The following is a 25,894-nucleotide window of genomic DNA, read 5'->3' on the forward strand; positions in this document are numbered from 1 at the left end:
AGCCACCTGCCCAAGGGCCTACGGCTCATGAGCCTGGACGGAAGAAAGCTGACTCTGAAATATGGGCGTTTGGGCTGAAACCACCAGGGCCTTGGCAGGCCCCTCTTTTATCTGTGAGCTAAGGCTCAGTCTTTACATCTATGGAATAGAGGTGAAGAGAGTAGCTGTGCCTGTGCCAACAAGTATCTAAATTCTGGAAAATTCCTGACGTAGGTGCCTAGCGTGTGGCTACCTTCTTAAATAATAGCCCTGGCTTCTGTGGCCTCAGTTTTCTCATCTGCCAATGGGGATCAACAGGGCCCTTGAGAATTTAAGGACACAGGCAAGTTCTCAGCACAGGGCCCAGCATAGGTGGGTGAGTGAGGTCAATATCAGGAGCTTCTATTCCTCCCTCTGGGGCAGAGGAGTGGGTGATCCGTGAGTAGGGAAACCATGTGGTTTCTTATCCAAATGAGGGCACTTTGAGAGTGAAAGGGACTCTCCTAATAAGTACGTTGGGACAAGAGGTGTAAACCGTCATGACATGGGTCATGAGTTCCATGTTAGCATCCTGTTTCCACAGAACATGGTAACAGACAAACAAGTGTCAGGGAGTGAGCATAATGATGCCCCGGGCCTGTGGCCAGTTGGTGGAGAACACGGCTGGGTTCTAGCATTTGCTATAGCGAATAGTGTCCTGCTTACCGCTGCTAAAAACACGAAGATGCCAGTTCAGATAAACGATGTCAAAGAGAGCGCCGTGAAGGCCACCTAGTTCAGGCCCTCTGCTAAATGTTCTAGAAATGTCTTCAGATTAAGCCAGTAATGCATAAACTTGGATGTCTAGACTGAAAGACATAGTCACTCCTTCCCCGTCACATCTAGGAAAAAATGTGGCTCTTATTAAACTGCCATTTGGGGCAGTGTCACCAGCTTATGGAGAGGCATGTTGTGTTCAGGCAGCTAGTGTTTGGATGCCTCTTGAAACCTCAAGACTGTGTCTGTGGTCAGGATGTCACTGAGGATGCTGATCACCACATCACACTGTGTGCTCCCTACAGGGACCTCTAGAGAATGTCTTTCTGCTGCTGGCCCTCGGAGGGCTTGTCATTCCCTAGAGGGTTTGTTTTTAGCCAGGGTAAATGGCTTCCCTTTTCCAGACTGGGCGTCTGGGAGTCCGCTGTGTGGCCCACCCTTGTTAAGTATTTAGGACATTACTTATCGTCTGCATTTTTCCCCTCGGCCTTGGCTCCGTTTTCTATCCCCACCCACGTTTCCCTTCCTTCTTTCACTCTCCCTCTTAATTTATGTTCCCCTGGGTTTGTGAGCCTCTTTTGAGATTTTTTCCGCCTCCTTCCTGGACCAAGCCAATATATAGACAAATCTGCAAGAACAAAACATCCTGTGGCACCCCTGCCCTTCCCAGGGAGAGCGGTCCCACCTGGTAGGGGGCCAGCAGGCAAGGGGTTAAGAATAATACAGAGGAAGTGCTGGCGGGAGGTTCAAGTGAGGAAGTGGCCAGCCGCTGCCAGGGGAAGGGGGTGGTCACTTATTTCGTGTGACTACAGGCAACTGAAGCAGGCTGGAGGTGAAAGCGGCAGGTTGCTCTAGTTCAGTTTCACCAAAAAAGGAAGAGCTTTCTAATGACTTGATGGTTTTTTCTAGAAGTTCTGCAGTGGGGGTGTGGGAGAAGAAAGAGGGACGACCTGTTCCGGAAAATGGCCGAACCCAGAGAGAGGTTGTTTCTGTTTATTTTATTTCTGAGCACTGACTCCAGTGCTCAGGGGAGGCCCGTGGGGAGGTCCCAGGTAGAGGGCCCCCACCTCCGTTTTGAGGTGACACTAGGGCTCTGAAAGGCAAAGGGCAGCCCTTCCCTGTGTCTGAGTGATGATGACTTATGCTTGTCTCCCCCCACCACGAAGTAAGCCCCACCCGGCTCCGTTTTTTGCCCACTTTGCTTTTTATAGCGTTCCCATGCTTAGCGCAGTGCCTGGCACACCATAAAGATTTGTCAAATTAATTGAATTATAAAAAAAACAACAACAAAGTTTATGATGGCAGAGTTAAGATTCAAACTCGGCATTATCTGACTGACTCCAGCAGTAGATGGCACTTTTGCTGGGCTCCGTACAGGAAGGGTGACCAACCTGTCTCGATTTGCCTAGAACATTCTGATTTGAGCATTGAAAGTCCAGCATCTCAGGACTCCCCTAAACTAGGATGACTGGTCATCTCGTACACCCTTCAGATGTGATCTCATGCAATCTTTCCACTGACTCACTTTGCAGGTGGGGAGACAATTATGCGACCCAAGTTTACTCAGTAAGCGAGAGGCTGGGCTGGCATCTGCGCCTGGCTTTGCCGCAGCTTCGTGGGGCTTGGTTCCCGGCGGCACTGAGCCGCTTTTCTTTTTCTATGACTTGTGGCAGACTCTTCGATCCTAAAGCCTCTCCAGCAACAGCTTTCAGGATTCTGGAATTTCCTCTGGGCTTCAACCAACTGTTTTTTCATTGAGGGTGGGGAGCAGTTTTCCCAGCAAGACCCTTCCTGGGGCAAGGCTTGAGCTTTTCTTTGGGAAAGGTGACAGTGCAGTGGTAGGGTTGAGGAGGAGGGCAGCCTGTCTCTCTTCCCCCGGTGCCTGGGAACAGGATGGGATCTCACATTCCCTCTGACCTGGTTGCTGGCAGTAGCACCAGGCCTTTCATCAGCTGCCTGGGCTGGAGCCAGAGAATTCCAAGGCGCCAGACTTGCCTGAATGCCCCAGGGCGCCTATGCCTGGGGCTGCTGCCTGGGTGGGGTGCAGGTAGGGCGGCTCAGGGCTCCAGGATCTCTCACGGGTCCACCTGGCCGGGCAGGCCTCTGCAGCCTCCTGCCTGCCCTAGAGGCTGGTGTGTGCCATCTGCCATCCAGAGGTGGGTGAGTTGGGTCTCTGAGGGCTCTTCGAGGTGGGATTGCCCTGCAATCCTGCCAACCCTCTACACTGATGGGGTCAGTGGGTGCATGAATGCAGGGTTCTACTCCTAGTGAGGTCCTTCGTGGGCAAGTCACAGAACACTGAGGGCAGTCACAGTGACTGAGCATGTGGGCTGTGGTGTCAGAACAGCCCAGGTTCAAATGTCATCTCTGCCCCTTCCTAGCTATGAGATCTTGAGGTAGTGGGCTTGCTTCTTTGTGCCTCCGTTTCCCCATCTGCCAAATGAAAATGAAAATACCCACTTCGAAGGTTTGCTCTGAGTAGAGGCACTGAGTGTGCTGTTGGCGCCTGATAAGTGGAGGTCAATGTCATCATTTCCAGTTTCTCAGTTTCGGTTCCCCTCACCCCAAGGCTGTACCCGGGGACACCATGACCAGCTAAAGGCTTCTGAGTCCCCACGGAAAAGTCTTGCTGGTGAGACATAAGGGAAGTCAGAGGGACAGGAAGGGACATTGCTTAAATACTTGTCGCATCCTTGTAGTGAAAGGAGCTGTCAGCCCATTGGGATGCTTGGAAACCCTGTGATAAGGACAGAAGATGTTTATCTATCTATCTATCTATCTATCTATCTATCTATCTATCTATCTATCTATCTATCTATCTATCTATCTATCTATCTATCTATCTATCTATCTATCTATCTATCTATCTATCTATCTATCTATCNGCAAGAGCAGTGTTCACATGGTGGGGAGCCATCAGGTCCCTGGGAGCAGTGAAGGAAAGGGATGTGGTGTGCAGAAACCCAAAAACGGAAATTAGGATCTGGGCTCCTACTCATGTTTCCATCTTGGCTGGCTGTTAAAAAAAAAAAAAAAAAAAAAAAGCCATGTTGACTTTATGAAACCAGCCTGACCTCCTCTTGGAGAGCAATTCTGTGTTAAACCTCCCCTCAGGGTTCTCAGTGGAAGCCTCCCTGACTCCAGCTGGGGCTTCCCTGCAGAGTCCCCCCCCCTCCCTGCAGGTCCCTGTTCCTCCTGGGGTCATGGTCTCAGGTTGGGCTGCCAGACCCCTCACCAGAGTTTGGCCAAAGTGGGATGGAGAATCAGTGTCTACAACCTTAGGGGCCTCCCTTCCTCCTCCTCCTGGGCAGCTTATCTTCGCCAATAACCCTTGTTCTGGTTCCAGGCCAAGGCTTTTTCCTCTATAGGCACACTCTCCCTGAGCTCCTGAGCGCTTTCAGTATTGCACACATGGCCACATGCAATTTCACCCCCACCCCCCCACTCCCCACCCCCACCTCCTATCGCGGTACATGCATTTAGCCTTTTGTTTTTCACCAATAGTGAGATAACAAGAGCCAGGATCTAGTCTAAGCGCCTTATTTAATCCCAGAACAGTTCTATGTAAGAGGCACTGTTTCCCACACTTTACAGATAGGGAAACAGAGGCATAGGGCAGATAAATGATTCTCTTTAGACCCCACAGCTAGCCAAGGTTAAACACAGGCAGCCGTGCTCCAGAGTTGAGTGCTCAGCTCTATTTAGTAAAGGCTTTGCACCCACCAAGGCTCAGCTCAAATATCACCTTCTCTAAGAAGCTTCCCTGATTCACCCAGCCACCATCTCTGCTTTGTACAGAACCAGGGCCACAAATTCAGCAACTTATAAGGCCAGGCAGGAGACATGAATGACTAATGTAGTGACATTATTCACTTTCCCCAAAGACATTCATGCTCTCTCATTAAAGCTGAAAATGAGAATGACTTGGTTCATCTTTCTGTCACCAGGATGCTCTTATTTCTATAATAGCAATGACACAAGGCAAGCTCTGTGGTGGACTGCAGCTGACTCGTTGGCCCAGCATCAAGGAGATAATATGGAGGGATGGGGACTGAGGAGAACCTCAACCAGTCTGTAATGCAGGCCCAGTATGGCCAGTTTGCTGGAAGTCTGGACTTTAGGGGACATCTCCAAGCACTGACCATGCCATGATCTTTTCCTGTACCCGCCTCCCTCATGTGGGGATAGAGACTGGGCCATCGGACTCCCACAGCATCTAGTGAGAAGTGTGGCACTTAGAAGATGCCCATGAGCTGCTTTTTCAATTGATGTTTGAACACAGGGATCCATGCTGTTTCCTCAACCCGTTAAACCTGTGCCTGCCTCAGGGCCTTTGCACTTGCAGTCCCCACTGCCTGGAGCTCTCTCCTATCAGATAGTCAGGCCTTTCTCTCCCTTTTTTCAGGTTTCTACTCAAAGGTTACCTTCTCAGCGAGGCCTTCTCTGAGCACTCTACCCAAAATAGCCCTCCTATCTCTACGTCCCATTCCTCTTCATATTTTATTTGTAGCACATGTCCTCACCTGCCATTACATTCATTTTATTTTTCAGCATTTACATAGTGCTTCTAGTGAACCACGTATACTTAGAAACATGACCGATGGAAACTCATTTAGTCCTCGTAACAACCCTGTGAGGGAAGAGCTATTATCACCCTTATTTTTCAGTTAGGAATACTGTTACAGAGATGAATGGTGACTTGTCCAAGGTCACACAGCTGGTGCGTGGCAGAGCAGGGATTCAAACCCAGGCAGTCTGGCTCCAGAGGCGTTTCCCTTCTTTATGATGCATTTTAAAAATCTGTTTGTTACCCTTTCCGCCCCCTTGAGAATGCCAGCCCCCTCCAAGGATGTGTCCTTGTGTTCCCTGCTGTATCCCCAGGACCCAGATCTGTGCCTGGTACATAATAGATGTTTAATAAATATTTCTTGTAAGGATGGAGGAAGGAAGACAGGAGGATCAGGGCACCAGAGGGAATCCTTCTGAGTTTTCCATTAGCCGAATGTCAAGGCCACCTTGTTGGAAGTTTCTCAGCTTCCCGGAGAGTTGGAGTCAGCCTGTCTAAGAGAGGCCTCATCCTGCCCTCTCTCACCCTCCCTTGTCCTCCAGTAGGGCCTCTGTTTTCTGACCTCTCCCAGGCAAAGGTGCCAAACCGCACTCCTGGAACCCCAGGCCCATGCTGAGCACATTTCCTCCCACGACAGGGCCATGGAGGAGAATGTTCCAGGCTGCAGCCAAGAAGTCTCCGGAACGAGATGGCCTGGAATGAATGGGGCTGTTGGGCAGCCAGCGAGGGGCCTGAGTGGGGCTGTCCTAGGCCAGATGTGCTCAGGGCCTAAGTGCTGCTCAGGGGACGAGCAGATGGGACATGAGAGGAAAGCTGGGAAGGGGACCTGATGCTGCAGCCTCTTGGTGTCTCCAATTTATCCAACATTCCCTGACGTCAGACCCTGTTTTGAGCAGTTCCAGAGAAGGTTGGTGCTCTGCCTAGTCCTCCTTGGACCTTAAAATAGGGGACCCCTCTGAGGGAGCAGTGGGAACATGTTTTCCAGTTTCTCCTTTCCTATAATAGTAATAAGAATTGTGATTGTGACAGGCATGATGTCAAGCACTTCACCAGCCTCATTTCATTGAATCCTCATGTTACTGCATTAAAGAAGGTTTGTTGGCCTGCACGCATCAAACCCAAATGAGACACAAACAGGAATTTGCAGCAAAGAAATTACAGATTTACTGTTTAAGGAAAGGGCTCCAAGCCCAGAGACACAGTGAGCTAGTGCTCAAAGACCTGGCTCCTCAATGGCCTCTAGGAAATGAGTTATCTAGGGGAAAAGTTATTAGTTACAGTAGCTAAGGGAGTTGGGGTCATGGGCTCTCCTGATTGGTTGGGACTAGGGAGGGAAGCAGTTGATCATTGCATCAGGTCATGGGGTCAATCATGGTGTCACATTCTGCCTTCACGGGTCTGGAGCTGAAACACAACCGAGGTCAAGATTTTATCTTTAGTTTGATGGAAACTCTGTTTCTGTGGTCTACAGGCCTGCGGCTTTGTTCCTAAGACTGATGCTGACCAGATTCTGATGTCCTAAGGGCTTCGTGATTAAGGAGTGGTCATGCAGTACGTGCACAGGTGGGAGGATAAGGAAAGAAAAGAAGCAAGTGAGTCACGGTGCTATCAGGTGCTATCAGACGAGACGAGGCCAGTTCGAATCAAGAAGAAAGAAAAGAGAAAAAGTCATTGTAAAGAAGTGAAACTTTTGCACAGTTACATTCACAACTCCCAGAGATAGATGCCACAGTTGTGGAGTCCGAGGCTCAGAGAGGCGAGGTAACCTGGACAAGGTCACACAGCTTGCATGCGATGGAGCTAGATTAAAACCTAGTGCTAACATGATTTCAGGGAAAACCAGGAGAGGAGGAGCCAGAAGCCCAGCCTGGAGCTCCTTATTTTACACAGTGCTCACTTGCTGAGAAAGATTATGAAACTTGTCTGAACCTCAGTTCTCTCATCTGTGAAAGGGGAATAAGTGGGGCATGGCCTCGTTTAAGACCCTATAAGGGGTTGGCCGTTTTGCTAAGTGCATCACATCGTCACTTCCCTTCATCTCTACAGTATGTTGGGCCAGCTCTGTGTCCCAGAAGGGGCCATTTCCTTGTTATGCTTTAATGCCCCAGAGGTGGGACAACAGAGGGGCTTTAATCAAGTTGAAAAGTGGCCTGCTGAGGCTCTCGCAGGGGAAGTAGAGATGCTGGGAAGGGAGATGGGGCCGACCTGAGGGTGGAGGAGCAGTAGCCATGGCTTCCTCATCCGGCCGGACCAGCATCTGGTCTGGGAGGAGGAGACTGAGAGGAACTGCTGGCTGCAGCCTGGTTCCCATCCCTCCTCTGCTTCCAAACAACCCTCATGCCCCCAGGCTCATCTTTGAGCTCTGTTGGTTTCTGGAAACAGCCCTTTGCTTTGATTCAAAATCTGCAAACTGTATTCACCCTGGCTTGCTTCTCACTGTGGGACAGGAATGCTGCTGTTTCTTGCAAATACATCATCATCCGATTTTTCTATACGGACATTTGCTGGGCACTTTCTGTGCACCAGACACTGTGTCACATCATCTTTTCATGACTTGCTCAGACAGATGCTAATCGACTAATTCTAGTAGGGGGCTAATAATATCAGCCCTAATTTACAGACGAGCACACTGAAGCTTGGAGAAGAGAGGGAATTTGTCCATAGTCACTGAACTAGGAAGGGCCTCTGAAACTAGACTCCCAAATGTGGGCTCCTTTAGTCACTGAGTACCTTGGAGCAGGACACAAGTCTGAGGCAAACTTGTCACATCAATGACCCCAGACTTGCTCATGGGGTGGTGGTGGGGAGGCTTATAAATTAATCTTGAATCTCTGGCCCAGAGAGCTTAGATCCGTAAGGGGTCCCAAAAGATCACTTCATCTAGACCTCCTGATTTTTTGAGAGAAAGATTTTATTATTGCCATTTCATGGGTAGCTCAACTACATCTCAGAGAGATAAAGCAACTTTTTCAAGGTCACACTGCATGGCACTGAACCATGCTGTATTTTTATTGGCAAGGGCCTGGGAATAGACAGACACTTGGCCCATACCAACTTTGGTATTTTTAAAGCTGGAAGGGGGCCTTTAAAACCATCAACTCCGACCTCTTTGTTTTACAGATGAGGAAACCAAGGCCCCAAAGGGTCAGGGATTTATCTAAGAACATTTGCCAAGTAGAGCCTGCCAGGTATAAAAGAGCACTAGATTCTTAATCTGGATTCAAATCCCACCTCTACCTCTCAGTGCCATGTGATCTTGGGTAAGATGCTTAACTTCCCTGGGCCTCAGCTTCCTTAACTCTAAAATGGGCATAATAATGGCCACCATCCCCTGGGGTTTATGTGAGGTGATGAACATAGAGTGCTTCTCAGCGTCCTGGCACACATAGTAGGTGCTCGATAAAATATTGCCATTTTGGTGGTTATTGTTAATATTAGTTAGCCCTGACATTCTAGAATTTGAAGCTCCTTACCAGACTGGCTGGCTGGGTCTCATATTCCGGCCTGGGCTCTGGCGTGAATTTCAGGGCCCTGGAGAAGTTCTCGTTAATCTGACTGAGCAACAGAGAGGGAGGGAGGGAGGGAACAAAGCCTAGGGGTGGAAAAACAAGGGCTCCAGAAGCAGACAACCCTGGTCCTCAGCCTCCTTGCTCTTCAGGTCAGGGCCTTGTTGATGGGGATAGTTGCTTTGGCTGCCACCTCCCAAGTGTCTCGAGATGCCAGGAAGAGAAGCCATGCTTTGAGACAGTATCAGGTGTAGCCTGGCCTTCAGGGCTGAAGGTAGGCTGTGCTGGCCTGGATTTAGGAGGGCAGGGGCTGAGACAATAACTTCTCAGGGGGACTTAGGAGCCCCTGAGTTCAGGCTCCAAGCCCGCACTGTGAGTAGGACATCCAGCTCATTCCATGGGCTGGTTCCTGGCTTAGGGAGATGGTGACCACCACAGGCAGCCGTCTCAGACCACATCCTGAGTGGCTCAAATGAATCCTGCCTGTCGCATTCCAGACACGCTGTGTACACAGCTCAGGATTATTTGTCTGAGTGTACTCAAGGCTGACTTCAGGGGATTAAGCAAATGGGGTGCTGGACTGCCCAGTCCGGTGGGATATAAGCAAGGGAGAAAATTTGTTTACAGGCCACCTCCAGGGACTTGGGGCAGTGTTTATAGGGAGAGGTACAGGCTATCTGCCTGATGGCTTTGGATGCAAGCTGAGTGGCTGGGAGGACACATAGTGTTTGTATGTTGGACCCATTGTTGTGGGGCCTGAGTGGCTTTCTGGCCTAGAAAGAGAAATGTCCATCCAAACACTCTTGCTGGGGGCCTTTTGTGGCTGAGAATGGCTGCTGGGTCTGCAACAAAGTGGTGGGATTGGGTTTGCAAGGAGGAATTTGCACGCTTCCTGGGCCCTGGGTCGGGGCTATAGCTGGGGTCAAGCCTTGACTCAGTTTTAGGGTAGGCAGGGACCATATCTCTTGGGCCTTAAGGGACTTTGGTAAGGAGTTGGTGTTATTCTAAGGACAAGAGGAACAGCTGGGAACTTTTAAGCAGGAAGAAATGCAATATGGTCTGAATTTTAAAAAGATCTTTCCAGCTACTAGGTGGAAAATGTAATCATAGTTGAAGCAAGAGATTGGTTAGGGGACTATTGCAGTCATCCAGGTGAGCAGAAATGATGGAAAAGATTTGCGAGCTGTTTAGGAGACAAAAGAGGTAGGATTTGATAGACATGGGGTGAGAAAGGAGGAGGCCGGGAGAGTCTGGGTTCTCCGTCAGAGTCTCAGCAGGAGACGAACTTCCTGCTCAGATGGGGGTGACTGATGAGAGCTTAGGCAAGAGAGGACTTAGAAAGGGGTGGATGGTATCAGGGATGATGCAGCAAGGTGTAGGATGGAAGGAGACCTTTCCGCCCCAGGCTGAGGGCCAGAGGAGGGAGTGGTCACTGCCTCGAAGGTTGCTGTGGCCAGTTCGTGGAGACCCTGCAGGAAGGGAGCTGGGAGGATAAACACCCGACCTTGCTCTTCTGCTACCCTGCAATCCCCACCCTTGGGCTCCTCATTGATCAAACCCAACTAGAGGTCAGATGGCAAGGAGCCTATTGATGTCATTCCTGCGGATCAGCCAGTAGGGCGCAGAGCAGCAAGGAGAGGATTTTGGACAGAGCCCACTGGGAGGAAGGAGTGTCATTCTAATGAGGAAAAGCCAAGCAGAGGAGTAGATATTCGGGCTCTTTCTGTGTCCTCATCAGCTACTGGAGGTTTCTGAGGCCTCTGCCTCTGAAAAGGTCGGCTGTGCTGGGCCAGGGGCTTCGCGCACCCCTGCAGAGCCCTAAGCTTACATGCGGCCCCATCCCAACCAAAAGAAAATGGGACAGCCCATTAGGCAGCCAGCACCTTATAGTCCCACTGCAGTGACTCTGTGAGCTCCGAGTGTGGGCGTGGGACCAGGGAGGAAATTCTCTCCCAACACAGAGCTAATTCTGTCCCGGGGCTGGCAGCCAGGCCTGCTGTTGGAACATCTGCTGGCGCTATGTGGTTTCGAGGTTTCTGAGTTTCTCAGAGCTGGGAATCCAGAAATTGTAACCCCTGAGGTGTCTTCTGGAGCCATCTGTGGGGGCTGGGAGACCCCTTCTGTCCGTCCTGAAGGGACAGGAACTGGTAGATGGGACCACCCGGGGAACTCAGGCAGGAGCTGAAGACATCAGGACCTACAGTCAGCAGCCGGGCCTGGGGGCAGTGGGGAGGCTGCTTGAGGGGGAGAGTGGTGCCTGGAAGGCCCCATTACATTTCAGCTACTGACTGAAGCTGTGATCTTGGGTGAGTAGAAATAGCAAATGTTTGGGGGTCAGAGACTCCTTGGTTCGAATCCTAGGCTGATGCTTAAAGGCTGTGTGAGCCAGGGTTAGTCACCTCACCTTTCTGAGTGAGCTTCCATTTGCAAACCTATGCAGTGAGGATACAGTGTGAGGCGTAAGGTGTCGGAAGTGCCATGTAGAGTTGTAGGCTCTGGGGATACACCACACATGACAGCCCAGGGCTCTCTTCTCCTTGGCTTGGGGTAGGGGTGGGGGGCTTACTCGCTCTCTCTGGACCTCAGTTTCCTCAGCTACAAAATGAGATGTCCTCCAAGGCACCTCCCAGCCCCTTAAAGCCTTTCGGCAGCCAAGAGCTTTGGAGGAGAGGCATGGGGGCCACCCAACTGGGCTGTCATGGTGGGTTGTGGGGGAGGTGGGAGATGGGGACAGGAGCCAGGCCAAACACTAGGGAAGAGCTCCCAGTTTCCTTGATGGGCTCCCACACCCACAGGACAAATAAGGCTCCTGCATTGGGCCTACGGCCTGCGGCCGGGAGGAGGTTAGTGGCAGTCTGCGACAGGAGAGCAGAGGGTTGGGAGAGCCAGTGAGCGGCTGCTGGTGGCTTGGCTGGGCTAGGCATGCAGGTGAGTGATGTGAGCAGGTGAGGGGCTGCTGAGCTTCTCAGAGGGGAGGGGAGGTGGAGAGGGAGACAGAGACAGAGACTCCTCTGTGGAGAAGAGAGAGGCAGAAAGAGTCAGACACACAGAGAGGCATGCAGGGTGGGGGTTGGGGAGAGAGAGCGAGAGCTAAGAGAAAGGGAGGAACATGAACAAATAGACACAGACAGACAGACAGACATGGCCAGAAAGGGAGTGAGTCCTTTGCTGACTCGGGGTGTGCTTTTGGCCGAGAGGCCTGAGCAGTAACATGGAGAGAAAGTAGAAAGCATACCTCTGCTGCCCAGCCACCTCTCAGTTCTGCTTTCCTCTGAGACCATGGGGACACAGGCCGACAGTCAGCAGCTGGAGGAGGTAGGGCCCTGGATTCGTAAGGACCCAGATTCAAATGCCTACGTTGCCACTAACCAGGCGTGTGACTTAGGCAAGCAGCTCTCCTCCCATTGGGCCCCAGACCTCCCTTGTTATATCGGGACTGATGACATTGACCTTGCAGGATTAGGGAAAGGTCCAGGGGAGAAAAGGTGCATCCAATGTACTTCAGCCTCCTCTCCTGGGCCAGAGAGCAGCAGATTCCACACATCCTTGAAGGACGAATGAATGAATGAGCCCTGCCTCCAAAGGGCTTTTCCCGAAGCACCTGGCATCATGACACATTCCCACCTGAGCCACTAACTAGAGGCAGAGGAACTTTAAGGGAAAATCCCAAGGCACTTGGAGCCTCATCTTGCCCCTTCTGTAAAATGCATACACAGAACCCTGTTAGATTGATCTCATGGAGGCTGCTGGGAGGTTCCGCTGGGGGGCAAAGCCAGAGAATTCTGGAATGTTCTGAGAAGGTGAGGCAGTGGACAAGGAAAGAGAGTGAGTTTGGCATTTCAGCAGGCTCTGAGCTTCCTTCTCTGTCCAGGTTGACTAATTTGATCTACCTTGCTTATCTGAGCTACCTGTGTGACCTTAGGCACCTCACTGACCCTCTCTGGGCTTGTTTCCGCATCTGTAACAGTGTTTAGAACCGTGCCTGAAATGCAGTCAGGGTTATTAACATTTTTTTTTTTAAATAAATTAAGCGAAGAACATCTGCCTGAGGTTTTCGCTCTCTGTGGCAGGAGGAACCAGATGTGACCTTGAGCCCCAGGCCCTTTCCCAGCAAGGGTCTGCGGTGGCGAGGGCCATCTGCAGTGGGATCTTCTGCCTGGTGACCATCTGGCGCCTGATAGGTTCTGGGCTTGCCAAGGAGGTACCAGCACCTTGTCACTGCGTAGCCACCTTGAACTGGGCTGATGCTGTTACCTCCATTGCCTCCTCTAAGTTCATTCATTCCCTGCCGGACAGAGGAGGCTGGCAGGGTGGGACTCTCAAGGCCCCTGGGGCAAGGACAAGGCTGCTTGTTTGGCCCTTGGCCTGTCCAGTGTGGCTTCCTCAGGGATTTCAGTGACCCACGCACCACTGGAGCATAAACCCCAGGCAGGGGTTTGGTGTGTCTGCTTGTTTGCTTTGGGTTTTTCTGGACCTCAGGAGAGGAGAGAGGGCTGACATAATGACACCCGTCTGTCCACCCTCATCTGCATCATCACTGGCCTCTGGGAGCCCCCGCACTTGTCTTGTTTTTTTTCTTCACTATATTCATTTCCTTTTAGCCCCATTTTCTACTCCTCTCCCTCCCATTTCCGCTCCCAGGGAACTATTCTAATTTGTTCAATGTGTATCTTGTGATTTGGCCGTGGTCTTGCAAAATGTGCATTACCGTTTTACGCATGATGCTGTTTTTAAGTGCATGTTTTCAATGCACTTAAGTGCTGTGAGGGTGGGTGGTTTCAAGGTGCTTCGTGTTCTGTGGCCATGTGTGCAGTTGATAATCTGCTGCTTCTAACAGCTGCATAGCATTCACCCATCTCTCTCTTCCAGCCATTGGCAGATGCATCTGTACGCTGCCTGAATCCCTTGGATCCTTGACTTTTTCGTGTAGACAGTCTCCCTGTGGGCTCTTGCTCCTGACAGCTCGCACCTGTAGCTCTTTGTGGAAGAAACGCACACCCCAGGACAGGGGGCAGTGATATAAATTCTCAGCCTCCTGGCATGTGACCTCCATTGTTCTCCGAGCCCCCAGAGTGAGCCAAGGCCACCTTCTGCACCCTTGCCCAGCCTCCTCCCCTTCCCAATCCTACTTTTCCACTCCCTTACAGATATTTCCTGGAATATTTTCTTAATAAATAAATCACTTTTGCAGGAATCCTCATTTGAGGCTAGTTTCTGGAGGACTGAAGCTAAGGGATACCTCTGCAAACACTGCCCACGAGCATCCTGGCGTGTGGTTTCTTGGGGGACTGTGAGGCGCACAGGGGTTCATGGGTCTCCACAGCATGGCATGAGAACCCGTGCCTCACCCCATCAAACCGGGGGGTATCCATGCCAGCTTTCTAGTCCTTGCCACAGTCTGGTAGGTACAAAGTCTCATTTAGTTGTGATTCTCATTTGCATGTCTTTGAGTATCAATTTGTCATCTGCTTGGGTTTGGGGTTTCCTCCTGTAAATTACCTGTTCATATAATTTGTTCATTTTTCTGTTGGGATTGCTGTCTTTTTGGATTTGCAGGAAGGAGTTACTTATACATTCTAGATGGCAATTCCTTGTTGGGTTTAGAGATTGTAAATCTCCCACTGGGGGCACGATGTGTGTGTGTGTGTGTGTGTGTGTGTGTGGCCTATTATAAGGATACCGCCTAGGGTGGAGGGTGGAGCATGGGCCAGGCCTTGGGGCAGAGAGCTGGGGGTAAGACTCCCGAGCACGGAGTGATCTGGAGAAACCACAGAGAGTAATGCTAAGTTATAACAGTAATAACAGATGAAGGTGTTACGGGTTGAATTGTATCCATCCCCCTGCAAATCCACATGTTGACATCCTAACTTACAGGATTTCAGAATGTGACTATATTTGGAGATAGGGCCTTTAAAGTGGTGGTTAGGGTAAAATGAGGTCACTAAGGTGGACCCTAATCCAACCTGACTGGTGTCCTTATAAGAGATTAAGACGCAGACGTACATAGAGGGGTGACCATGTGAGGATACGGGGAGAATGTGGCCATCCACAAGCCAAGGAGAAGGGGCTCAGGAGAAATCAACCTTGCTGACACCTTGATCTTGGACTTCCAGCCTTTAGAACTGTGAGAAAAAGTCTGCTGGTCAAGTTGCAGTGCTTTGTTATAGCAGCCTGAGCTGCCTGATAACAGCAGGCATCAAGCTTTAGGTTTCCAAAGCCTCGGAGCGAAGGCTGCTGAACCTCCTCCAGGGCTACTTGGAAGAGTCTGTGGCAACATTTCTAACGGGCTTGGCACCTGCCCTGAGCTGTGGGCTGGTGAAGGACAAGCGTCTGTTACCTAGAAGGCCTTTTGTGGAGATGGTGGCCTGGGGGGGTTTTCGCAGGTAGGATTTAGCATTGAGGGAGAGGCCTGGGGACAGAGTGGAGATGAAGGAGGCAAGAAGGGTCAGAACCAGGTGCTAATAAAAACTCTGGTGGGCACGCAATATAGATGGAGCCACCACTAGCAACAACGACAACAAAAACAAAAATAATAGTGGCCTTAAGCTTAACAACAGTGCAAAATGCTTCACAGAGCTTACTTTACCTCCCCAGTGTCCTCATCTGAAAATGGATATAATCATGTTCTAATCCGGAAGGGCTGTCCTGAGAACTGGGTGAGACACGTGCACAGCAAGTGGCTTAATTAATTATCTACGGTGAGCCTTCCACGTGCCAGGCAGTCAGTGCCTGAGTACTTAACAACACCCTTTATTCAACCCTCACAACAGCCCCAGGAGTTTGGTCCTTGGATTAGCCCCATTGCTTTAGACTGTTGTAATGAAATCGAGTTTCAGCAATGGACCTTAGTCAGTTCTGGCTGCTATAACAGAATGCAAGAGACTGGGTGGCTTAAACAACAAATATTTATTTCTCACAGTCCTGGAGACTGGAAAGTCCAAGATCAAGGTGCTGGCAGATTTGGTGTTTGGCGAGAACCTGCTTCCTAGTTCATAGACTGTGTCCTCACGTGGGGGAAGGGGTAAGAGCTTTCTGGAGTTCCTTTTGTAAGGGTACTAACCCCATTCATGAGGGCTCCACCCTTATGACCTAATCATCCCCCAAAGGCACCACTTTCGAATACCGTTGTACTGGAGATTAGTTTTCAACATGAAAATATAGGATGGACACAAAGTGACCAAGATTACACAATTTGTAGGTTGTAGAGACAAGAGTCCACACTGGTGGTTATGAGGCTGTGTTCTGGGCTCTTAATCCCTTTGTTCTACTGTGCTTTGTTCCATGGCATCATCGTTGTCATTATTATTATTTCTAATTTCCAGATCAACCCAGTGAGCTAGAAAGAGTATGAATTCATCCATCTATTTGCTTACTTTATCCATTTGTTCATTCATTCATTTGTCCAGCAATATTTCAGGAAATGTGCCAGAGTTATGTAAGATGCCACTGTCAGAGACAATTGGGTGATGGGTACATGGGACTTCTCTGTACTGTTTTTGTAACTTTTTGTGAGTCTGTAATTATTTCAAAATAAAGTTATAAAAAGTTATAAAAAGGAAGGGATTTAGAAACCACCTACCTTCTCGTCTGACCTCCAGAAGCTCATATTTACTTCCTTAGCTCATCCTCCTAGCAGCCCTGAGAGGCAGGCAGGGCATGTACTATTATTCCCATTTTGCAGATTGCACAACCGAGGCTCAGACTGGATAAGCAACTTGCTCAGATGTCACAGCAGATTTTCTGCCTCCTGAACCAGATCCCTCCTGGTATTATCTCCTGGAGACCTATAGGAACTGTCTCAAGGAAAGGACAGCCACGACGGGCCTGGGGAGTCTGTCCTGGGAGTCTCAGAGCAGACTAGCTCTAGGCCCTGGTTTCAAATGAGTTGTGAGTTCAGGGTCGCAGGAAGAATCTTGTCCTGCCAAGCCAGGACAACTCATCTGACCTCTGGGTTCTCTGGGGAGCTAAGGGCAGTAAAGCGGACAGGCTGGCCACAGGCTCACATGCCTGTCTGGGCTGTGATGGGCAATGTCATCTTTGGCACATTATCCCCATGTTTGCCCCAGACCTCAGCCAGATTGTCCAGAAAACTGGGGAAGGTAAATTCCTTGAGAGACTAGGAAAAGGAGTTCAATGAGGAGGTGTCCCTGGAGGATGGAGCTGGGGGACCATGAGGCATCATGAAGGGTGTGAACAGACATGGAAAACAAGGTGGTTAAGAGCAGGGCTCAGAGTCAGAGCAAACTGGATGTGCATTGGTCACTAGCTGACTGTGTGACACTAGCTTCACTTCCTTACCTTTAGATTGAGAGTAATAGCAGTACCACTCCTGGGCATTGAGGTGTGCGAGCTAATGCAATTAAAGCATTTAGTGTAGTGTTCGAGCTATTGCGTGCACCAATCATTATTTATTACAAGGAACTGAAACCAGTATAAAGTATAATTAGTTGTAGACATAAGGACCAACCAAAACCAATGCAGAAAACTGCAGACCAGCAGGGTTAATGAGGTTGCTGCCTTTGACCTGCAAATGTGACTGAGCTTCCTTGTGGCCATATCAAAACGGGAAATGTGATCAGTTGTAGAACTTGAATTATCAAAAATAAGAAAGCAGCCCAGTTTTTCAGGAAAAGCCATGTTATCTATGACCTCGAATTCTCTGGGGGCACTTCTCACTGAGCAGGGGGCTTCATAAAGGGCAGCCCAAGAGAGGCAGGGGCTGACGTCATTGACCAGAACTTACACAGCTTTGCGGGTGTGATTTTCATGTAGCCTTGAAGGAAAGATGAAGGGAAACTTGGGAAGGTGGCTCAGGGAAAGCAGCCCTGTGGAGGATCAAGAACATGATGAAGGTCTGGGTCCTCAGGGTTAAAAGCTGAGGCTTAGGGGGCTCAGAGAGGTGGAACAGTTAATCCCTTGAGGAAGCAGGGGAGCCAAAGAGACTTTTCACTTGGGAACCTTGGAAGTCAGACTCTGGAGTCAGAATTCCCAGCTGTGTGGCCTCAGCCAAGTTGCTTCACCTCTCTGAACCTCATTTTCTTACCTGCAAACTAACATTATCCTTGCAGGACGGTTGGAAGCATTGCCTGGAGTCCTGCATAGCAGTGCTTGGCATATAATGGAGCATTCAAATAAATGTTACCTATGTGCATACACGTATTATGTATATGTAGTTACATATACTTTTTTCCTGGTTGTGGATGGTTTAAGAAATACAAACAACTAGAATTTTATAGCTCTTTACAATTTACAATTGGCAAAGGATTCCCTGTTATCTCATATGACCCTCCTGACAGCATAGGGAGGGGTTCTTATCTCCATTGGAGAGATGAGGAGACTGGAGCTTAGAGAAGCAAACTCCTTGTCTGTGTCGTCCTTGACCTGCCCTTGAATCCAGAGCTGGGAGACAAGTGGGCAGGATGAACTGGTCCTCTGGCCTTCCTGGCCCCTCCCATGTTCCCAGGCTAAGGCCATTTTACAAGGGAGTTAAGAGTGGAAGCCTGAGAAATAATAATAAAATAATAATAATAATAATAATAATAACAACAAGAACAGTAATAATAACAATAACAACATAGTGCCTACCCCATAACAGGCCCTGTTCTAAGTGCTTTACATGTGACATTTAGTCCTATCATGTCTACTTTATAGATAAGACCATTGAGGTGCAGAGAAGGTAACTAGCTTGTTCAAGGTCACAGGAAGTTCATGTAGACTGAGGATTTGGACACTGGCAGCCTGGCTGGGCCATGGTATCTTTGTGCTTGATCACTCAGCCCAGTACTGTCTGGTCTGGGGACAGAAACAGGCTCAGGACAGGAGGGCTGCATGTGGGGACAGAGTGGAGGCTGAATACAAACCTGTGAGTAGGGTTCCCCTCCAGGGAGAGAGCCAAGGGGCTAGAAGGTGGAGAAGACACTGACTCACTCAGTTCTCAGGATGAAATGCCCAGAGGATGTCAGCACCACCCTTTGCTGGCTCAGCCTGGCCCCTATTCAAAGATGAAAAGATGTGGCCTCTGACCTGAGCTGCTCCCAGCCCAGCAGGAGAGCTAGACATGACGTTATCTGTGTCCCTGGCATATCTGCAGAAGCTGCAATGCAAAGTGCTGGGGCTTGAGTCTCTGCTCCTTTTCATCCTCCTCCTGGGGCTCAGACCTTTCCCCATGCCAAAAACGGGGGATTGCTGGGGGGTGGGGAGATGGTCTCCCTCCTCCCTTCTTCCATTGTCTTAACTCACAGTTGTCCTTTAAAACTCATATGTGGTATATAAAACTGAAAGCAACAGATGAACAAGACAAACAGACAACAACTCATAGACACAGGCAACAGTTTAGTGGTTACCAGAGGGAAAGTGGGAGGTAGATTAGGGTAAAGGGGATTAAATATATGGTGGTGGAAGGAGATTTGACTTTGGGTGGCGAACACTCAATGCAATATACAATTTTATTAACCAATGTCACACCAATACATTTAATAAAAAAATAAAATGCTCTACAGAATGCAAATAAAATAAAAGTACCTCAGATCTCATTGAAAACAAAAACAAAAACATAAACTCAGCTAACGAGTTAAAACTTTAGCCTCACGGGGCCCTAGGAAGACCCTGCCTGCCCGAGGAAGCCTTAGACTCTCAGGCTGGCGGTCGGAGGAACCTCAGGGCTCCTGAGCATCCTGGCCTTCCCCCCATCAGCACTTTCTCTGCCTTGTTGCCTTGTGACTGTGAGCTCCTGTGGAGTACCCTTCCTTTATCTTTTCCCTTCTTTCCGCCTGGAACTTAAATGTGATGCCTGGAGCTCAGGCAGCTTTACTGTTAAGAAAGCCATTTCTTTGTCCCTGGGGCCTGCACAGTCTGGCACAGATAATGTGGATATGGTCATTTCCTCCTCAAGGATACACTCAGTGGCTGTCATCAGATCATGATTTCAGGGCAGCATGGAGGATGGTAAGAGCCCAGGTTCTGCAGACCTGGTTCAAATCTCAGCTCTGCCACTTCCTTCCTGGATACCTTCCTGGATGCAAGGGTCTTCAGCTTCCTCAGGCTTGTTGGTGCTAAAGTGAGACCACCTGTTTTACATGTTCAGCATAGTCCCTAGCATTCATTATTATCATGAACACTGGTTACATTTTCCCCAATTAAGGAGGGTCAGCTGCAGTGCTGCCATCTACCCTCCAAATTCTAGTGCTCTGGGAAGCCCTGGGGACCCCTCATTGGTCACCTCTGGAATGTCCTCCCAGCAGAGTGGGATGATACCGAAGCTCAAATTCTGAGTCCGTGGAGCCCAGAGTCCTCAATAGAATTTCCCAAGTAGCTCTTATTTAATAAAAGCAAGAGATGGTTTTTATGCAATAAAATATAACCCCAAACCCGTGAAGGACCAGCAATGAATTTAGATGGAGAAAGGTTGGAATTTTCTTGATAATGAAGCATCGATCAATAGTCTCACCAGGCTAAGACATCCGGTTCGGAGCACATTTGTCAAGATGGAGAGAGTTTGGGTGGTGGAAAGTGCATAGAGTCTGGGGTGTCAGAGCCCTGAGTTCAAATTCCAGCTTGGCTGCTCATCAGCTGTTACTTTTGGGCCAAAATGTAATCAGTAACATTTATTGAAGTTTTACTGTGTGCCAGCACCAAGTCAAATGATCCACGTTCCTGATGCCTGTGGTTCTTATATACACTCTGTGAAGTGACTATTCTCATCTTACTGATGAGGAAATTGAGGTTCAGAGGGGAGAAATCATATGTTCAAAGCCACCCAGCTGGTAAGTGGCCGAGGTTGGATTTGAAGCACGCATATGACCACTGCTTCCAGACCTCCCAAACTGGCAAACTCCCAGTGTCTCAGTTTGTTCTCCCATCAACTGGAAAAATACCCAACAATGGTGTTACAGGAACTATTTGAAGGACCAGTTACGTTCTCAGTAGGTCCTCAGTGAGTGTATTTGTGTCTGCCTCCTCATGAGACTGATGTTACAGCAGAGTCTGTCTCTAATTCATGGTCCCCACAGGGACCAGAGAATGCTCAGTGAGAACAATACTTCTTTCTCTGGGCCTCAGTTTCTGCAGCTCCAAAATGAGTAATAACAGCATTTGGAAGAGCCCTGGGAAGACAAAATGAGATGAGGGCATTATAGTTCTTGGCACATCGTGGGTGCTCCGAACAGTTCTTCTGTCTTCTGGATGCCCAACATTGCCTGGAATGGTGTTTTCTGGGTCCTGCCTTGATGGTGTTTGCATTGAGCCATCCATGCTCTCCCCTGCACCCACCCCTGACTCAGGTTCTCATTTATGGATGCGCTATGGTGGGGAAATGAGGTTTGGAATGAAGAGTCCAGTAGCCGATCTAGATTTAAGAGGCTTCGCCACTTCATAGCTGAGTAACCTCGGGCATGTTGCTTAGCCTCTCCAAGCCTCTGCTTCCTCTTCTGTAAATTGAGAGTAACAACAGGTCCTATTTCTGGCTCTGAGTCCACCCGGCACTCTGGCCCTTAGACTGGGATCCAACTGCTGCCTCCTTGTTCTTCCCCACAGGTGTTTCCAGCTGTGCAGAGGGACTGATTGGCTGAGGACCCACACTGGAGAGCTTTGGACCCCATAACAGTGAATGGTGAGGGACTCTTCCTGTCTGAACTTATATCTCCAAAAAGCACCAGTGGGAGTCCACTAACAAGGTGGGAGCACTGGAGAATGCCAGCATGGCTATCCCTTGGGTTTTGGAAACATGAATGGAACCAAGTTCACGGCATTATGCACATCTTCATTGCAATTAACATCATTGAGGTTTTTTCATAATTAAAGAAATTTCTGATGAATCTTCATCTCTCCCGCTGTACTGTAACAGGGAGGGGAGGATCCCAGAGAGGCAGCAAAACATGGCTGTCCAGAGACTAGACTCTGAAGCTGGGTTTTGATTCCTGGCTGTGTGACCTCGGGCAAGTGACTTAAACTTTCTGTGCCTCAGTGTCCTCATCTGTAAAATGGAGTTTGTAACCTACCTATCTCACTGAGTCGTGGTGAGGATAAGAGAGTTTATATATGTGAAGCCTTTAGAACAGTACGTGTATGTAGGAGGTGCTGGAGAGGAATTCGTTAAATAAATAAAATAGCAAAGCAGAAAGTAGTTAAACAACCAAACTTGCCTTGCTCAGAGCCAGGGAGAACAAAGTTGGTCCTGCTGATATTGGTGGACCTCTTAAAGCCAGTTCCATTAAAGTTTCCGGTAATGACCCATGTTTCCCCTTACAGAGAATGGGGGACGAGGATTACAACGCCTCCTACGCCTCCTACGACGAGTACCTCGAAGATGAGACCATCATGGTTTTGGAGGACATTTCCCCCCCGGGAAGCAGGGTATTCAGGATCTTCCTGGTTGTGGTCTACAGCATTGTCTGTTTCCTTGGGGTCCTGGGCAATGGCTTGGTGATCTTCATCGCCACCTTCAAGATGAAGAAGACGGTGAACACCATCTGGTTCCTCAACCTGGCTGTGGCAGATTTCCTGTTCAATGTCTTCCTCCCGATCCACATTGCTTATGCTGCCATGGACTACCATTGGATTTTTGGGACGGCCATGTGCAAGATCAGCAACTTCCTGCTTATCTACAACATGTTCACCAGCGTCTTCCTGTTGACCGTCATCAGCTTCGACCGCTGCATCTCTGTGCTCCTCCCTGTCTGGTCCCAGAACCATCGCAGTGTGCGGCTAGCCTACATAGCCTGCGTGGTTATCTGGGTCCTGGCTTTCTTCTTGAGTTCCCCATCCCTCGTGTTCCGGGACACAGCCCATCTGCATGGGAAGATATCCTGCTTCAACAACTTTAGCCTGTCAGCGGCCAGCTCTTCCCCATGGCCTGCTTACCCCCGAATGGACTCTGTGGGGTTCAGCCGGCACATGATGGTGACCATCACCCGCTTCCTCTGTGGCTTCCTGGTCCCGGTCCTCATCATCACAGCCTGCTACTTCATCATCGTCTGCAAGCTGCGGCGCAACCGCCTGGCCAAGACCAAGAAGCCCTTCAAGATCATCATGACCATCATCATCACCTTCTTCCTCTGCTGGTGCCCCTACCACACGCTCTATCTCCTGGAACTCCACCACGCCACCATGCCTGGCTCCATCTTCAGCTTGGGTTTGCCCCTAGCCACTGTCATTGCCATTGCCAACAGCTGCATGAACCCCATTCTGTATGTCTTCATGGGTCAGGACTTCAAGAAGTTCAGGGTGGCCCTCTTCTCTCGCCTGGTCAATGCTCTGAGTGAAGACACAGGCCACTCCTCCTACGCCAGCCACAGGACCTTTACCAAGATGTCATCGATAAACGAGAGGTCCTCGATGAATGAGAGGGAGACCAGCATGCTCTGAGCCTCGGCTGGGAGACCCCAATGGACATTCCCAACCACGGAGCCCAAAGCTATGCCTTCTCAAGGCCATGGCAGGAACTTCTTCAGTACCCACCAATGCCCACTATATTTTATACAGGGCTGAACAATGTTTTGAGCTGGGCATCCAGGGCTTGGAACCCTTTTCTTCCAGTGGCCTGGTGAATAGGGCATGACATGTGGCTCACAGCCTTGGACCAGCATCCCATGCTATTTGGCCTTGACTGACAAAGCAAAAAAGGGAGAATTCTCGAAAGCACTGCCATGAACTGGGATCAGCATAAGCTACCTATTGTGTGCTTCCCAGGAATGACGCAAGCCCTCAGAGGGTTTATTTTTGGTGTGAACAGAAGAGGTTAGGAGAAAACCCACTGCGTGCAGATCACACCCAGCCCTACATACCTATTCAATAGTGGGCCAGAAATCTTGCTACTCAAGCCCTCCTTCTGGGTTAAGGCCTGTGTAAACGCACAGGTTACCTGGGAGAAGGAGGTGACCTGTGAGCCAGTGAACTTTCAAGACCATTCATTTGACTTTCAGATCAGCTGGGAAGACAGGAAACAGGCCCTACAGAGCCATGTGGGCTCTTTCTGAGGGCAAGACAAGCAAGGTGCAATGAGGAGTTGGGGCCTGGGGGAAGGAATGCCGCAACAAGTGGGGAGACCCTTCAAAGGGTGTGGCATGGAGCAGTTCACCCTAGAACTTCCCAGGATGATGGTGCTTTGGGCTATAGCTATTTTAGGGGTGGAGGTGGTGCCAGTCCTTTCCCCCAAGCCTTATTCTCACTTTGCATTTGTTTCCCGGGGGCTGGGTTGAGGGGGCAGCTTCACCAGAAGCCCCAACCTCATTCCAGTGTTTCCTCCCGCCTTCCCTAATCCACTGACTCTGGCTGGAGCTGCTCAGAGTAAAACACTCCAAGGCAAGAGGTGAGTAAGAAAGGCCTCTCCTCCTCCTCAACTTCCTAAAGACTCGCTGGAGACTAGTCCAAAATCTGCTGCCAGGAGCAACCTGGGGGTACCTCGAGGGCTGACGACTAGAAGCATCTCGAGGGCTGACGACTGCGTCCAAGGGCTCAGTCACTGAACTGGAAGCAGAGTCTGGAGCCTGACTCCTTGAACTGTGCTCCTGAGATGCTGGTCATGGGGTGCCAGAGGCACAGAGCTCCTCCTGTATGCAGCCCTGTTGCCTTTCCTTATCTAGCAGGACACCGTTAGTTATCTCATTTACAAATGACAAAGAGGAGGCAAGCAACTTGCCCAAGGGCACGCAGCTAGCCAGAGGTGGCCCGGCCCTATGGAGCATATGTCTATTGAGAATATTCTAGACTATAATAATAGCCTACATTTATTAAGCACTTCTTATAATAAGCACTTTACACATATTTCATTATTCCTCACATTTATTGCTCTGAGTTAGGTACAATTACATATTACTTCTCTTTCACATATAAGGTATCTGAGGCTCAGAGAGATTGCCAGAGGGTGCCCAGCTGATCTTTGCCAGAGTTTGGATATGAACCTAGGTCTGTCCGGCTCAAATAAAGCTGCAGAGTCTTATGGTTTTGAGAGGGGCTTGGGTTTTTGACCATAAATATATATTCCTCAGCAGTCTAATGTAAACATCTTAATGGCCTTTAAGCCAGCTTAGCAAATAGTTTTCAAAAATGACCCGACATGGCAAGGAAAATGCAGTTTGCTTCCAGCTCCCTTGACATGCCCACCACGGCTCCCCACTCCTGCACCTCTGAGATCTTAGGGAAGGTAGTGGGGAGAGAGGCCTGGCAGGAGGCCAACTCTTTGGCCTCTGAGGATCTGCATTCTGTTCTCTTACAACTCCCTTCTTTGTGAAGCCAATTCTCTGGCAAGATGCAATGAACAGATGTAATGTCTATACAGCACGGGGCAAGCTCCCGAGGCCACGGGCTGTTTGGAATCACACCTCATTAAGAGATAAACTATTCCTTCCCTCACTGGGTGCTTGTGTTTATGGCAAGCCAGTACTGAATTAGATCCTAAGCTAGGGCCTCCAATCGATCACTTTCAGCAATCTGCACTTGGACAGTTTGAGAGCAACAAAGGAGCTTTAAATATTGCGCAGTGTACCCTGTCACCCCCTCCCCAACTTCATGGGCGAAGCAACTGAGGCACGAGGCATGAGACGAGATGTATTTTAGGTCCCAGAGACAGTCATCAGCCACTTGGGCCTCTGACCCCCAGGGCGGTGCTGTTTCCTGGGCTCTGGTCCTCGTTCCTGCTGGGCTACATGGAGGCTGGGCCAGGCTGGAAATCATTTTTATCTTTGGAAAAGCTGATGAACAGGAGCAAAATTCAAACCAGCTGTTTTCCTCCTTTGGGTCAGGCCTCCTTTTTCTGGCTGCCTCACCAGTCTTTCTGTTCTGACTATAGTTTCCCTTTAAATGCTTAAAATTAACCATGGCATCCCCTTCAGTGTTGTCCCTACACCTTCTTCGGAAAATCTCCACCAGCCACACACACCAAGTCCCCGTGGTTCACGAAATGTGTTCACCTGAATTACTCCACGGGCAGCAAGTTTGCTTTATGCCCAAGAGCACTCCCTCGATGGCTGGCACTCAGACAATAGGGCCTCAATGCTGCCTTCTGAGTGTGATGGGTGGGCTGAGGTGGTGCTGGGAAGCAGGCAGAGGGACAAGAAGAGAATATGGTATTTGTGGATGGGGGAGGAAAGAG

The 25,894-nt window shown here is 49.6% G+C and overlaps 1 protein-coding gene across 8 annotated transcripts in view; it reads left to right on the forward strand.

Annotated features, from left to right (window-relative positions):
• CMKLR1 (chemerin chemokine-like receptor 1) overlaps positions 1-24,980 on the forward strand; it is a 49,817-nt gene extending 24,837 nt beyond the window's left edge. For 5 of the 8 annotated variants that reach the window (XM_039861821.1, XM_039861824.1, XM_039861817.1 and 2 more), the window contains 2 exons: positions 21,340-21,415; positions 22,054-24,980. In XM_039861821.1, the coding sequence (XP_039717755.1) occupies positions 21,413-21,415; positions 22,054-23,169 (1,119 nt within the window). In that variant the 5' untranslated portion in view covers positions 21,340-21,412 and the 3' untranslated portion in view covers positions 23,170-24,980. Of the gene's footprint in view, positions 1-13,999; positions 14,210-21,339; positions 21,416-22,053 lie in introns of all 8 variants that reach the window. The other 3 variants (XM_039861819.1, XM_039861820.1, XM_039861825.1) reach the window with 2 other exon arrangements.
• The last annotated feature ends 914 nt before the right edge of the window (positions 24,981-25,894 follow it).

This window comes from Pteropus medius, unplaced genomic scaffold (genome assembly GCF_902729225.1).
Source record: "Pteropus medius unplaced genomic scaffold, Ma_sr-lr_union100, whole genome shotgun sequence".
Taxonomy (NCBI): Eukaryota; Metazoa; Chordata; class Mammalia; order Chiroptera; family Pteropodidae; genus Pteropus; species Pteropus medius.